This window comes from Zonotrichia leucophrys, chromosome 2, assembly GCF_028769735.1.
Source record: "Zonotrichia leucophrys gambelii isolate GWCS_2022_RI chromosome 2, RI_Zleu_2.0, whole genome shotgun sequence".
Classification (NCBI taxonomy): Eukaryota; Metazoa; Chordata; class Aves; order Passeriformes; family Passerellidae; genus Zonotrichia; species Zonotrichia leucophrys.
This window is the reverse complement of record NC_088171.1, coordinates 115336446-115353226: the sequence shown is the minus strand read 5'-3', so window position 1 is coordinate 115353226 and position 16781 is coordinate 115336446. Positions and strand designations below refer to the sequence as shown.

Sequence of the window (16781 nt, the reverse complement as noted above, 5' to 3'; positions counted from 1 at the left end):
CAAACAAAATGAGATCTTGCATTTTCCAGAGATGTACTCTGAGTGCAAACCACAATGGCAAGAAAATGTTCACCTGCATTTTCCCCTTGAACCACCAGGGACATAACTGTTCAAGATACAGATTGGATGAAACAGCCATTCCTTTAGAGGAAAAAGGTTTCCATAGCTCGTGGAAAACAGACATCAGGCCTATCACATGGAACATGCGATGTCCCATGTATTACCTGCGGCACAACCACTAAGATGAGCACACACCCATGAATTCATGCATCACTGTTCTTTCATACAGGAGTACAGCTGGATTTTTATATCATGTAGCAGAGCTGTAGCACGGCGTAAGAAAAGCTGGTGCCAGCAGAGGGAGGCAGTTGCTCTCCAGGACATGCATCTTCACATTCCCCGATGCACAGTAGGAAGCCAACAAGTTTGTTTTTGTGGAAGTGAACTCACCCCTCAGCCATTGTGTAAATGTGGCTTTAAATCAAGCTGTAATTAGATTTTGCTGTATTTCACAAAACCCCTCTTGTGCTCCTCTTTTCCAGCTCTAGACAGGAAAGAAATGTATTTGTGAAAGAAAAAAGGAAAAAAGTTTATGCCTCTTCCCAGAGCATGTCCTGGCATGCATGCAAAAGCAAGTACAAAACATAAAACAATAAGCTTACAGGACACTCAATCTTCACATTACGTAGGAACACAAAGATCTCTCAGCTGGTCCACTGTTAAATGTCAGCCCATTATTACCAATATTCTGCTTCACCACATTAACCTTGTCAAAAGATACTAACGGGCCAACCCTTGGAGTTTAGCTTCTCTTCATAAATTTAATTTGCTTGGCAGAAGCAGAAGTGGAAAACCTCTGCTAAAGACTCAGGAAAATTAAGACTGCCACGTAGCCCTTCTAGGACAGATTGTTTTTTTCCTCTCTCAACTTTTATAGTCAGAGCATTCCCATTTTTAACCAAATAGCTTTATCCCCCACTAGCAGTATTTCTATACTTCAGTAAGTCCAAAATAAAACTCTGCGGGTTTTTTTTGGTTGTTTTTTTTTTTTTTTTCAAATCTACTTTGCTATAATACAGGTTGCACAAGGTGGTTTTATTTTGTGTAAGTTCTTTACAGACTAAACTGCATAATTCCACTGTGCTTTACACTGCCATATGCAGAACTGCATAGCAAATGAAGTTCAGTACACTCAGAATAACAAACAGCTTCAACTGTATTTTGATCACAGGCTTACAAAGAACTTTATGGTGGTGACAACAGCAGTGGATACAATGGTAAGGTGGTGCAAGGAAATCAAGAGGACATGCCCAAGGGCACACAGCAAGTCAGCTGCTGTTTTAACAACAAAAAGTTTCTGCTCTTAATCCAGATCTTCCCAGTAAGTCAAGACCTACTGATAACTATCTGGCATTATAAAAGTTTTAGGTCCTTTAGAACAAAGGAGCAGAGACAGCTGCTAATTACCCACACACAGACATCTAACCACTGCCTAAGATTAAATGATTTACAGAGTAACTAATTTTTAGGAGAGCCTGAAAAGTGCGCGTTTTCCAAACCAACTTATTTCAAGAACACATACTCTAGCAGCCTAATTCTCTACAAATCATCTGTTATGCTGCACGTTTTAAGAAATTTAAGGTTGATTTAGACAACTCAAAAGATAACTTCATTCTGAAGTAATTTTGCAGTTTAATCTTACACCTCAAAGATCAAGGTAAGAAAAAATATTGGAAGTAGATTATCCTCCCACACCTGTAGGAAAATGATTAGATTTGGTTGTTTTTGTTTGTTGTTTTTTTTTGGGTTTTTTAGCCAATACTACCTCTTCCTGAAGCAGGATAATGAAGTTTGGTTCAGCACCAGTCCAAAATGACAATACAAAAATACTTACTATGTGCAAAGAGTTTCTGGTTTTGAAACTTACAAATCATCTCAGCAAAGCTCAAAGGTATTCATTATTCTAATCCTTACTCTATCTCTACTGATACATAAATAAAACAATTTAAACATCCTGTATACAAGAAACCTAAATTTGCCACAATCAAAGAGATCCTAGGTAAATTTATTTTCTCTCACCTTCTTTGACTTGTAGAAAACAAGAGCTGGTTTCTTTTTCTGTAAGTCTGAAAGTTGGCACAGTATAATGCCATCTACAACTGTGTGAAATATTTTGGATATTAATGTCTAGCCAAGCCAGCAATTCAGGAAAAAAAAGGGAGAGAAATCCCATAAAGCAGGTAGTGATTGGTATGGAGCTCTCACTACCTAAGTTTCTACACTACCTCTGAAAGTAGAAGCATACAATAGGATTAGCCTTATCTTATTTAAGTTTCTTAACAGCAAGAGTGCAGCCTCCTGACAATACTGTTTCCAGTAGGACTCAAATTCCAAGTAAGAGCAATTCTTAAAATAAAGTAGCTATGTCTGGCAGAGCTGGAACCATGAGGACAACATGAACACCCAATCCAGTTTTTTCCTCTTGAGTCAAACCTGAATAACTACATTTCAGGCTAGACAAAAATAAGACCAAACGTACCTAAAGAAGCTTCCAGACTACCATTTTTAGGTCATGCCCTGAACTTTTTCCTGCTTTTCAATTCCTATGTAGGAAGGTCAGATCATAAAGTGGATTCCACTGTGGCATTTCAAGTCAGATTATTCTCTACATAATAATTAGTGTCATTCCTCTCATCACTTGCAAACTGTTTTGCCAGTCTGAGAACATTTTTTGTGTTTATTTTTGAGAAGCTTTTTTTAATCCCTTCAAAGTACCAGCATCCTAAGCACAGCTATCTCATGCTTCATGAACTTTAGTGCAAATGCTGTAAGCGTTTCCTTTCTTCTTAACAACTTCATTACAGTGTTTACACAGGAATACAGTGCTTGTACTGTAACCATGCAAAGCAAATATTCTGTAGTAAATGTAAGCTTTATTCAAAGTGAGGCTTTAGAAGTCTGGCATCATCCAGCCTGGATTGCCAGTGCTAGTGCAGAGAAGATGGCAAAAGGAAAACTGTAACAACAGACCTTTCTGCTCACAAGAACTTTGGAATGGTCACACAGAAAACCTATGGGCCAAACGTATTTCCAAAATGTGTCTGCACCTCTTTGCTAACCCATGACACCCTGAGCTATCCCTGCAAAAAGGACCTCAATTCCTCTACACTGTCTTCTCAAGCTGTTTACTCACCATGAGATTGTTAAGTATATGAGAGAAAAAAGGCTGGAGGATTAAAAAAACCTGGATCACAGTTGCATGAGAAATGGAAGTAGAACTTTTCTTCTTAAAAAGAAGATGCCCTTTTGGCATTGCTAGCTTGAATTGTGATTTTGCTTCTGGTAGAACTGTGTCTAATAAGACCAGGACACAGACCACCAGTGACAGACTCCCCAAAGAAACACAGCATTCACGGAGAAAAGCAGTCTCAAGGATCCCAAAGGGCCATTCTAGAGAAGACCTTCTGCCAGAAGTAAAGCTCTTAAGCAAGACTGAAATCCCATTAAGGAAAAAAAAATAAGGAGAGGAAAATCAACAGCCTCTTATAGTGGAGAGTTTAAATAAAGTCAAAGCTATTAGTGGAGACAGTGAGGGATCAGAAAGGAAACAAAGGCAAAATAGTTGGTGCACAATGAAAATCTGCAGTGTTGGCTTCACTTATGAAGAAACACCATGGTTCTCCTCTAAAAATTTTTTTGGGGCTCATAAAGAACTCTTGCATTTTACCTCTTCTAGCAGGAGAGAAATCAAACAATATGTAATATTCAGGGCTTATTCTGTGCAAAGTAGAAAATGCCTATGCTAGCCCTTAATGCTCACACTGAATTAGGGCCTGCTTTTTGGTGCTGCTCTTTTTTTTGTTTGTTTTTAAGGGGGGGGGAAAAAGGACTCCACTGAAAGGAACACATGGCCATGTACGTAAATCTGCTTTTGCTGATATCACTACCACAGACCTAAGTACTGTAATTCAGGAAATGTAGAAATTCACTGAGTGATTTCATGAAAAAAATATCACAAGCCCACTGACCCTGCTATTTTGAAATCCAATCTAGTATTAATGGCAATAAAGCAAAGAAGAAAACCCAACACCACAACCTCAGAGATACAGTGGTGCCTGAAAAAATCAAAAGCACCAGTTTTGGTTTGTGGTACAGAAGTTTACATTTGAATGCAGCTGGACTGCAGTCAGCTAGCCAGCTCCCACAGCAGCCCCTCCAAGCTGTATTGATTTCCAGGGAAGAAAAGGCACCGTAAATCTGCCTGAGCAGCATTGCGTCATACTTTTGGTTGGCTTGAAAAAAGCAAATTAAATGTTTTCCATTAGCATGGTAAAGAAGCTATACAATTTTGTTTTTATTTCAAATAGTGTCTCAAGTTACAGAACACTTTAGCTAACTCTGTGGCAAGGACTACATGCTCCATGTTTGTGAAGCCAGCAATTCATGCTTATGTGAAACCAGATGTGTGCACTGCACAGTTCCCAGGGCTGGGAAGGGCTTTTAAAATGTGTTGCTGTTGATTAAAAAGGACTCTGCTTTTCACTTAGATCACGGAATATACTGAAGCAGAAACAACACATTTTTTCAGAGAAAGGGAAAGATGGGAAGAGCAAAGGGTCAGAAGCAGAAGAAAACTTTAAGGCTATAAAAACCACACACACAGAACAGCATAGGAGCAATGCTGTAGCACAACAAAGAGCAGCACAGTTTTAAAAAGCAATAACCATAACGTGATTTGAGGTAACAAGAACTCCTTGATCAATTATTCATATAATTTACAACAGTTACAGCTGCATCAATGAGGCAAAGGGGAAAAAAAAAAAGAATCTAGGGCAAATATAAAATCTTCACAGCTATGAAGTGTCCTTGATTTTCACCAGAACATTTGGCTGTCTCGTATCATGTGTTTCTAGTTAGCAACAAACCCCTCCAACAAAGGGAAATGAGACAGAGAGGCACAGAACAAACTGCCTTGTTGGAAGCAGTGAGAGTGTTCAAGGCTGCATTTCACTCATGGATGCTCGCAGCACCAAAAACCAACACTACACTAACACTGCTGTGTTTGAAACCTAGTCACCACCCCACCTAGATACGTGCACCCCATGGGATTATGAGGATACCTTCTGTGAAGTCTTTACTCTCTCAATGCACAAAACTGCACTTCAAAAATAAATAAATAAATATTTAAGTAACTCCCAAAAGAAATGCTGTGTCTTTGCAACGTATGGTTATCTCAACCGGTATTGCTTTGTGTACTCCTAAGGCAAATATAACAAAGGGAAATGTTACAGAGATAAGTATTTCTGGATGGGTTTTTTGCCTTCAGTTTGAAATCATTCTGTAATCACCAGCAGCAGCTTTTCTGCTCTGTCAGGGTTTAAATACAGTGTCCTCAGTAGTTCAAGAAGACCCTGCTAGTGGACTGGAGAAATATGAGTGCAGCTGAAATCCAAGAAATGTGAAGCAAAGGGATGAGGGGGCCCAACTGTGCCTACTGCACTCATCCCCAGTGTGTACAGCAGACCATGAGGGAAGGTTTTGACTTGAAGCACTGACTCTGCTAATTGGAGAACTTAACAGCAATTTTGATTTTACTCCATGGATGGAAGGACAATGAACTTAGGCCTAGTTCAGAGCTCTAATTTCAGTTTAAATTAAGATCAATAAAGGATTAACTAGAAAAATCTGCAATTCTTCTCAGATGAATCAAGAAATATTCATTTAGGAAGCTTTCCAACAACAAAGTCAGCACCTTGCAAAAGGTAGTTTTTAAAAATGGAGAAGCTGACAACTTTAGAAGCACCTACATTCAATCCTAAATAAATCTGTGGAAACATTTCCACTACTACTCAGTTTTTCAGCCAACTCTCCACACTTAGTTCAATTAATCTTGTCAGTATGAAGGAAAGATCCTGCATGTATCATCACTACATTGAAAACTCTGGCAAACAAAACCATAGCAAAACCATAGTCAAATCTCTCTAAATGTGTGTAACTGTAACATTGATAAGTTCAACAAAGTTCTTGGGGTCACATGTCCTTTTCTTCCATCAGTATTTACCCTGTACAAGCAAGAATGGGTTGTGTATTCTAAGAAATTACCACAGTGCTGATAAACAGAAAATCATCATATACAAACCTCAATCTTCTCCCATTGCTGAAGATACCAGAGAGTGTTTCCATATTTTTGTGACCACTCAAAGCGAGCTCTGAATGTGGCACTTGAAGTGGGATATGTTTCTAAAAACAGAGCATGCTGTAGAGCTCAGAAACAGCCTGTTCCCTTGCCAACAAAGAACTGCAGATGTATCTCCTACTAATAATCTAAGGAATTACTTCTGGCTCTAACCTACAATGCATATTATGTTGTTTTCCTCTCTCCTCCCCCAGAATTTGCTATTACAACATTTGTATCTGGTAGCAAGGATCTATACACACAAAAGAAGGAGAAAGCTCAGAGATGCATGCACTTGAGTGTTTACTTCACAAGAAGAAAAATACTTATTTTGAGAATTGTATGACACAATTCAATTTGTTTGAAAAATGAATCCCTTTACCTTGGTGTAAGACTTCTGAGCTCCTGTTAAGGCTGTCTGGCTCGTTAGGAGGTCTTCACCTTCAGCAGAGGTCTCCAGATCAAGGCAGATCTCTTGACCTGGAACTCCCAGAGGCTCCCTGCAGCAATGCCTGGAGACACAGCAACAGGGAAGGCATTTAGCTTCATCATCAATGCCACAGTTTTAGAATGGACAAGAGAACAGTGTCCTTAAAGCTGCATCTTGGTTTAAACAATGTAAATTTCCAAAATTAGAAGCCTACATCTTCTTTTGGAGACTTAGAGGCTGCAAAGATGTGTTAAGCAATACTGGACAAGCATTCAGTCAGCTATAGATGGTCTCTAGCCTTTATATTGCCAGTCCCAACAGCACAATCTCCAAGCTCTGAAATTTAACAGGTGACCTATGGGTATCAATTCTGAATTTCTCTCATGTCATTATTTTCCCCACACTGATACTGCTCAGAGACAAGCAAGGGAAATGCTTCAGGGCAAAGAGCACAAGTGTGACACAACGTCTTCATAAGGGACTCATACAGTCCTGTGCCCCTGCAGGCAAGAAATACCACCTAGCTTCCCTGCCAATGACCTCCACCCAGCTGACAAAGCAGTCCTTGTTAAAAGTCCACTCCCAAACACTGTCTTATGCTTAGAAAAAATAAAAATAAAAATCCTTAAATTTCACCATCAGAAGGGAAGAATAACCACGTTGCCTTACTGAAATGAATGCATTTCACCACTGCTTTTCACATGCAAAACAACCATACAGAATGTGGTAGATTACAAGCTGTGACCTAAATCCCTGTTTATATTCTTTTTCTCAAAATGCCACCTGAGGTAAGACCAGCTCTAATCACACAGAAAATGTACTTGGGTACATGAGATTTCTGTGGTTTGGTTTTATTTGACAGTATGTGGTCCAGCACCCTTACTGGCACAAGCAGATGGCACAGCAGCTTCCTTTAAGCTAACAATTCTGAGTGGTTTCAAATTACATTAATTTTCTAATCAGCTATTCACTCTAGAAACAGGACTGCAGTCAAGTAACAGACCATGAGATGAAACACAGGGCTCCTTTAGCAAAAACCTCAAAAATACATGCAGAAACAGCTTAAGCACAAGTTCAAGAAAAACATTTTTGGTCTCATACTGTTAACAAACCAAACAGGCAGAAATATTAGTTAGATATCAATTACTTTTTCTTCACTGACAGTCCTGCTTTTTTTTTGGGTCTAGACATTAAATCTGACTGAGTTTGGGTCTTGACAAAAGTACACTCAAGATAAGAGTTTGTGTTGGGTGGGTGGATGAAGTCTCACCTTGGGAGACTGCCTTTGGAACAGTTGTGCAACAGAAACGAGTAACAATGGGGGGATTTCAGACAGATTGGTATCTGCATGTAAATACTTAAAATTAGAAAAAATAACAAGAGGAAGATGAAGGCATAAGCATATTCAGAGTGACACAGTATTACAGCCACACAACTATTATAAGCCTGCTGTAGTAGTCTTATTATGGAATTTGGTAAAAGATAAAAAAACTTAAAGCATGGCAAGAAAAAAAATGTTTTTCAACCTTGCCTTGTTTAGTACAACAAAGCACAACAACAGATAACCAGCCAGAGACACACTCTTGTACTACTACAAATTATTCTGATATACAAATTACTGTATTTAAGCAGCAATTATGAAGGATGGTCATTTCAGTCTAAAAACCAAAGCAACTGTGTAGCAAAAGGATCCCTGTAAGTTCATACTTGACAAGTCAAAGAGAAAAAAGTGAACACAGTCATTAGCTGCAGCAAGTAAATCTGTTCCAGCCATGTTGCTTGGCCAATAGCCTGAGCAAGTCCAAGTACAAACACTTTTATTTCCACGTTAAGTGACAAATTTTAACAGCTATTAACTGGTCAGGACAGAAGACATCTCCAAAATCCCCAGAAGACTGCCAGATATACTGCTTAAAATCAAACACTTGTGACAGTATACTATAGGGAAAAAAAGGTTGCGACTTTTTGTGCAGGTAAATATTCAGCTGCACAAATTCCCTCCCTTCTGGCTGCTGAAATTAGAGTTCCTTCTGTTTTGCTTCTCCACTAAATTGCTGGTTTAGAATCTGCAAAAAATATGGTCCCAAGTTTATATCTTGTGTTAGTAATGTTACCAGTCTCATTAGGGAAATAAATATCACTGAATTGAATATATTCATGTTTAAAAATGAAAGTATGGTATTGAATGTGTGTGTATGCATCTGCACAAATATATTTATATTAACTAGTTGAACAGTAATGTGTCAGCTTTTCTAAAGTGCTCAGAACTGCACTTTAAAAATATTTTTATGAACCTGTTTTATATTTATAGACTACATCCTGAGTTTCAGCTTTTATCCAACAAACTGGAGCCTTTTATGACACATGTAGTTTCCTGCTTTGCTGTCCAGTATCAACAAGTCGTTAGGCATTTTTTTCTGAAAGGATTTTTCATCCTCAATTGCTATGTTCTTCCTCTCCTGCTAAGTATAAAATCAAAGTTTTAATACTTACAAAAATATACATCTCATGGAAGAGAAGCCAAATGTAATTTAGAAGGATTCGTGAATGAATGAATGAATGAATGGCACTCTTATTCTAATAATCCCAAAGGCATCAATCTAAACCTTCAAACCTGACTCAAGTCTACCATGAGGTTTCCATAATCCAAACTAAAGTCTTTAAAAACGTAGGATTTCCTTAGAAAGAAATAAGCTGATATGGAAGCTCAACAGCATATGATTAAGCATTTGATAACTTGGTGCTTTGATAAGGAGTTACCTTAACCTCTGTCACAGGGGAGAAGTGTAAGTCAGGGAATTGAAACTAGGCAGCTGGAGGAATCCAGCTACTCAAATAAGTAAGATATACTTTCTGTGTCAGAAAAAATATATATGAATGCTTTTTGCAGACAAACCTCTCTGACAGAATAAAGTTATTTAACAAAGCGGAAGAGGTGGAGAAGATCTCAGTTTTATACGTAATTAGAAACAAGGGAATATCTAGCAATGTGTATTGTTGAAAACTATTCAACCTTTGTAATGCAGACCCTACATTTCCACAGGCAGCAGGTACAGACTCACTACTCTAACATCTCTCTATAATTTTCAAGTAAAAATCTCACATTAAGCATAAGTTAAAAGGTATAGTCAATTTAGAGAACACAATTTTCAGAAACATTAGTGGAGTTTCGTTAGAAAGGGTCCATATCCTCTAACTCTGGCAGCTTCTACTCATGCAGACAGACTTATTTTCATTTACATCAACAATAAAACTAAGTTTCAATCTGTTCCCATATTTAGCATTAAGCCCCTGAAGAGATGGAGGAATCAAATTAAAGATACACAGAAAAATCTCAGGTCAGGCACTTCCCACTACTTTAATTATTACTCTATATTACTTTTGTTGCCTAGTAAAAAGTATCTTCAGTACTGAAGCTTTTACTTCTGAGGTGGAAAAACATTAATGTTTTCTGACTTGGTACCCAGTATTTATCCCAGTTCAGAACAAGACTAATAATTTCATTGCAAAGTAAGACACCTATAAGATACTAAGAGGAGCCTTACTCCCTGCAAAGTTTGATGAAAATACTGCTAATTTTCCCGAGCAGGAGTTACATCCACTGGACTACTGGAAGGTAGCAACATCTTTCAAAGTTTCAAGGTTTCACTATCACCATCCTTGCAGCTGCATCCCACTTGAAGACTCTGGTTCAGCACAGCTATCTAGCCACTGTCAGGAAATGCCACAGTACATTTGCAGAAGAACAAAAGTGCACTAATCTCCTAAACATTAATTATACTGAAACAAATCTTCAATTAGAAACAGATCCTCAAGTCCAACACACTAATACTTTTGTTTTTGAGAAATGTATCCACAAGAAGATACAAAAAGCAGGTCTTAGTCTTCTGCCCACATTCTCAGCTACTCTCTTTTCTACTCTCCAACACCAAGGGTTTAATTTACAGTTAGTATCAGTTATTAAAATATAATAGGAACCAAAAAAAAAGGAACACAGAAAAACAGATTTTCTGGCCAGCCCATTACCTGGTTTTACAGGAGAGGATTTGTTTTTCTGAAGTTAAAAAATAAATGAAAATATGTATAGACATCATGACAGAAAAATTAGAGTGCTTAAGCATCAGTGGGCAGCCTGCTAAAACAGGGCTCTAAAGATGAGCAAAAAGAGTTGGCGTGTTTTTTGAGGAGGGAATTGTTGTAGAGGAGAATGAAGGGCAGGGAAATTACAGTACTTGAACAGAGCAGCAGCAGGGATGGATCTGATGGGTTTCCATGCTGTCACTTTCTTTGTGCACCTGAGGAACAACAGTCAGATGCCAAACAAACTGACAACAAAAAAGCAATCAGAATTAGGTCTGCTAAGACAGGTGGCCATCAAGAGGATAAGCACAATTCTTATAGAAAACCATTCCTTCAAGAAACTCCACAGAAAAGCAGCAGATGATAAGTACAGGTGGGGACATGAAAGCACAGTTCAAGGGGTATCAACTAAAAACTGCAACTGGGAATTTATGAACTGTGTTTATATGCTAATGTACCACTTCCTACCTTCTTCAGTCTTCGTGAACATACAGCTCTTGCCAAGGGACTTGAAAGAAGAAAGCTTGTAAACTAGTGAATGTTCCTGGGTTTGGTGACAACAGCCAACTAAGAGTTCAAAGAAAGGCTGCAAAAAGAGGAAAATGAGGCACATGATGAAAAGCAAGCATAATGATTCAAAAGTGGGGTGGTGTGAGAAGCAGAAAAGGCCTTGACACTGTGCAAGCTCTGCTTAGGAATAAGAAAAACATCTCTCTATTATCAACACTGATTTCAGCACAAATCCAAAACATGTCTCCAGACCAGCTACTATGAAGAAAATTTACTCTGTCCCAGACAAAACCAGAACAAAGTGACACTAGAAGATAAGCTTAAGAAGGGGCCTGGTACCATGATTAATTTTAAGTAAATAAGACCAGAAAATTTATTCAAAACAATTGGGTTTCTTAAATTTTCACTGTGAAAGGGAATAGGAAAATGCCACAGTGCCTTATTACTGCAAACATTACAGAGAACCATAAAATAGGGAATAGAAACTGAAATTAAGACAAAGTAAGAGACCTTTTGTAAGAGTTTTTGGTGAATTCTTTATCAGTTGAAAAAAAAAAGTCAATGAAGCTCCTAAAAGGATATAATTAAAGTAGTTAATTTTGAAATTTTCAAAAAATAATGTACTCTCTCAGACCTCACTGATGATCCAGGGAAGATGTCGGTATACTCTGTCTCAGTTATTTCCTAAATATAATGGTTTCTGAATGACAGCCTCAGCATAACCCCAAAATAAGTCAAATTCTGAACTGTGCCGCTTTTCAGTTTGCCATTTAACTTTATTCATTTTTCATAGTCCCCATGAAATCATAAGCACTTTGTCGTTCATAAGATGCAAGCTAAGTAATTGGTTTGACTTTGGAACAAACATTAGAAGCAACCATATGCTATCACCATCTTTGCCTGCTATTTGGAAAAATCTGAAGACAAGACATTGATGCAAATATACATGAGAGCAATTAATTATTTGCAGCTCAAAGGGGAAACACGTATGTTACACTGCCTGCCTGCATTCTAACAAAAAACAAACTTTCTGAAAATCAGCAGCATTTAATAGGCAGAATTGAAAATCTACTAAGCATAAGAAAAGCATGGAAATATAAGCAAAACTATGCATGAGACAGACTTTAGATCTAACATGGGTGACACCTCTCTCCAGCTTTTAATGGTGATGCTATTATCAGCTTAAGAATGATAGTCTGGAATACACAGACACTTTCAAAAGTCTTTGCAACATCAAAGTTACACAAATGTTCCTTAATGACTTCAGATTTGGACTCATTATTGTTTTTGTTGCAAATCCAGCCACAGGAAGAGAAGTAGGATTTTTATACAAACTATAAAACAAATTTCTGTAGCCTCTAATCTTTCCATCATCTTGGCAGATCTGCATAAGATAAGCTGTGCAAGAGATATGAGAATCCTAACCCTTCCTGGTAGTGAACCCCCATTTGAGATGTGTTACCTCTCCCTTGGGACAGTGACCAACATTCAAAGCAATAAAAGTGACACCCAATTCCATTAAATAATCAGATCAAGGCAGCTTTGAGGTTTTCAACTCACAGCTAGATGCTGAAACAAAACCTGCCCAAGCAATTTTGCCAGGGAATGGTGCCAGGGAACTGCAAGAGTGGTTCTCCAAAGTACCTGAATGACTAGAGGCAGGAGGACACTTCCATCAGGCCTACGGGAAATCAGGAAGTAACAAAGTGCCAAATGGCTCCAGAACACCAAGCCATGCACATATTTTAGAAGAGTTTTAGGTCACCTTTTTTTGCTCACTGGCCAACACAACAAGAGCTGAATTTATTATATAAGCTTCAGAACTAGAACAAGCACAATTGTCAATAATGAGATAGCTGCAAATGCAGAGGAAACTCCACTAGCTCACACCCCAGCAACCCCCAAAAAATTATCACAAAATAAATCTCAAACAAAACACTTTGGAAGTGTTAGGCCCAAAAAAGTTAGGTGCTTACACTTAGAAGTAAGAGACAACTAGCAGGGGGAATCAGCTGAGGTAAACAGTCATTGATTTATCAATTCATTACACATGACTGAAACACAGATGGACATTACAGCCTGTAAAGATGAATTTTCCTCTGGCATGAAAGACTCTCCAGCCCACATTTCTACATTAAAGTTTCCAAGCAAAGAGTTTTCATCAGCAAGTTATTAAAACCCCACAGCAGCAAGAATTCACTTTAATCTCTATTCTGTCTCTGCTTAAGGACACCCACTGGCTTACCCAGCTCCATACTCAGACTGTCAGTTCTCTCTTCACAACTCAGCACAACCAGGAAGAATAACTTGGTTCCTGATTGTTCAACTGTAATTGTTTCTCTTTGGATGTTTTACAGCTGGAGGAGGAAGAGATACAAACAGGTGACCTCAGTTTTGACTTTAAATCAATCAACAAATGAAATGTTAGTAATAAGAGACATGAAACAGACACATTACCCATGATAGGAAATACTGAATCTACAGCTGGGCTTCAAAACAAAACCCCACAGTCCACTTTGCTGGGAATGAGAAGATATACAAAGCTTTGACTTGGGGTCAGGCCACAGGGTCAAAAATACAAAGAGGATATAAATCAGACATTATTTCTAAAACTTACTTGCCAAAGGACAAGACAGTGAGTACGGAAGTATTTATGAAAACATATCAACGCTGAAAAAAAGGCAAGCACAAGGGCGTGCAGATGTCAGCCAGTCACAGATGTGCTGCCTGCTCTAGCAGTCAGACCTAATCCCTGTCCCCTCCCAAGCTGGGGGACTTGGCTCTCACATCCAGGTTTTAAAGCAGGACAGAATATAACTGGGGAGTACCCCAGGACCCACACTACTGACCAGGCTGGGGATTCAGGAAGGCTCAGAGAACACATTAAAAACTTTCCTAGAAATTACATTCAACCATTACTGTTGTTTATTAAATATACCTAATACTGGACTAAAACAAAGTAGAAGGAGTTTGTTGCTTCCCTTTGTGACCTGTTCCAATACTACACTATCATCATTGACAGAAACAGTAAAAAACTATCACACTTGCAGAGAAAAAGAGTCCTGGCTATAAGATATCAATGATTTAACTTTAATGAAGCTGTGGAAAGAGTCCTTGCATCATTCCTGGCATACCATGGAAAAGCGATGTCCTACCAAAAGCCTTCCCCCCCTGGACAACAAGAAGTGGAGCCATCTCCAGGCCATGGTCTCAGCATGTAGGATTATTCAGCAGATGGACACAAAAGCAGGAATTAAGTGTAATGTGCCAGCTCTGCAAAAGCCTACCTTCATCAGAGGTGTTTAATCATAACATTTCTGTCCTGCAAACCACAGTCCTGAGAATGAGAGAAGCAAACAGCAATGTAGTTACTGATGCAACTCCAGCTTAGAGACAGGCCCTTTGAGGCAATTCTGTACAGAAGGAAAAAAAATACATAAGATGCCACAATTGATTACTTTTCTTTGTTTAAAGCTAGTTATAAAAAAAATTGGTTCTTGTTTATGCAAATTATTACTAACGAGAATTTCAGTGCAATGGCAAAGCATTTCCCTTCCCCAAAGAAAGCAAATCCAGGACCCTGTTCATCTCCAAGTAGCAGGAAGCTGGCAAACAAGCCAGGGGCAAGCAGCCAAACCAACCACTACTGCTAAGAGCAGCATAAATCAACAGTTTGAATCAGAAGGCTTTATGCTTCTTTTCTGAGGACTCGGCCACTTATTGCTTCTTTTAGAAACATTTATCAACCTTGTATCAGGTCACTGTGGAAAAGAATGAAAGGGGCAACAGTTGCAGAGTACCTCCATGGGTTTGAGCTTGATTTGAGCCACTCGACTGTCAAATGTCAAAGCAGGAGTAAAACTTAAGAGAATACACTCTCATACTGCTCTGACGTAAACAAAACTCAGTTTAGCATTAGATAACAGAGAACTTTGACACTTTTCTTATACTTTAAAAAGATCAAGCAGTCACATCATGTCACCAGATGCAGGACAAAAAGCCATGGGCAGCCACAGGCATAGTTTTCCTTTGACAACTCTGACCCTCATTTAACAGCACTGAGTCCAGGGAAGAAGGAAAGAGCAGAGAGTATTTTTACAAAAGCCCCAGCTTTACAAAATGGAAACAGAATTCACAAAGGAGATGGCTACTCCAAAGCACCAGTCATAAAAGGAGGGGTGCATGGGAGCTTGCAGTGGGTGAGTCCACATCATCAGTCCATACAGCAAGGATGCTGCTCTACCCTGAAGCCGAAGGGCAACTGAGAGAGTGTCACTCATCCTGAAACTACCCAGCAATTCTTTTTAAATAATGAGATTTAAAACTAATCTTATTATTTAAAAAGAGTACTAACACTTACACTGGTTAACCTTTGGAATCTCAAAAGAACGCACAGCTAAGAAAACTATGCTGGTCATTAGGATAACAAAAAAACTCAGGAAAAAAAAAGCAACATTTTTGTACATCAAAACAGCTATTTTTCACTGGAGGCACCCACACACACCTAAAGATGAGCATTTTGATGATTCCAACAGGCTAATAAGTGATGATGTGGCATTCTTCCTTGTGAACGTTGACAATATGATGCTCCTGCAGAAAATTGTGTGCAAGTTATTTAGGAAGACAGGCATCCAAACAAGTACTAAATCCCAAACATCCAATCTGAACATTCTGAAGGTCAGTATGAGGCATCTAAAGAGATGCTTGTGCAGCACACAAAATTAATCAAAATCATCAAAAGAACTATAGACAGCAGGAACAAACTTTAAAAATAAGTCCCACATCTAAAGAGGTACCTATCTTAATTTTTGTTGCAGTACTATAATTTCTACTCCTACGTTCACATAGTGTACAAACATCGCATTTGAATGACCAGTTATTACCAGAGAATCAGAGGAGTTTGCAGTGGAAGAGACCTTCAAAGGCCATCCAGCTGCACCCCTCTGCAATGAGCAAAGACAGTTTCAACTAGATCAGATTGCTCAGACATTCAACCTGACCTTGAATGCTTCCAGAGATCTGGCATCTACCACTGCTCTACGATCACAAAAAGGATATAAATTTTCAGAAGCACGCTTTCTCAGACCCTGCTGAGAAAATGTTTCATATGATGCAATTCAAGAACAATACATTTCAATCTGTTTGACACAAACCAGAGAATTATTTTATTTTATTTTCAAGAAAAGGCAGTGTACCAAAAGTCACCATTTGATCACTAACTAAAAAAAGTTTAGTAAAATACGTGGGATGTGAACAGAATTTGACAGGTATTCCTAAAATACATTTGACATTATTCTTTCATGTATTTTATGTTTTTAATGATCGTGATAGTCTTTGCTCATTTTATATGCAAATAACCTAACTGTGCAAGTTAACTTTTTAATCCAGCAAAATTCAAGTGAATTTCAACACTTTAAGAGTTGTTGAGAACAAACTTTCTTTGTATTGACAATACTTGAGCATTTACAGTGCATAGCAATTTAATCAGGATGTTATAATTTGGTTCTGTGTGGGTGTCAACTGACTTGCTTCAAAGTCTGCCTCGCATCTACAGAAGTTATTCACAAAGAAGATGCAATTATATTA

General features: G+C 38.4%; 1 protein-coding gene across 1 annotated transcript in view; it reads right to left on the bottom strand.

The window, feature by feature from the left end:
• Nucleotides 1–16781, bottom strand: part of LOC135442937 (uncharacterized) — a 219744-nt gene that overhangs the window by 73079 nt on the left and 129884 nt on the right. The window contains exon 3 of the mRNA XM_064703210.1: nucleotides 6558–6687. Coding sequence (XP_064559280.1) covers nucleotides 6558–6687 — 130 coding nt within the window. The remainder of the gene's footprint in view (nucleotides 1–6557; nucleotides 6688–16781) is intronic.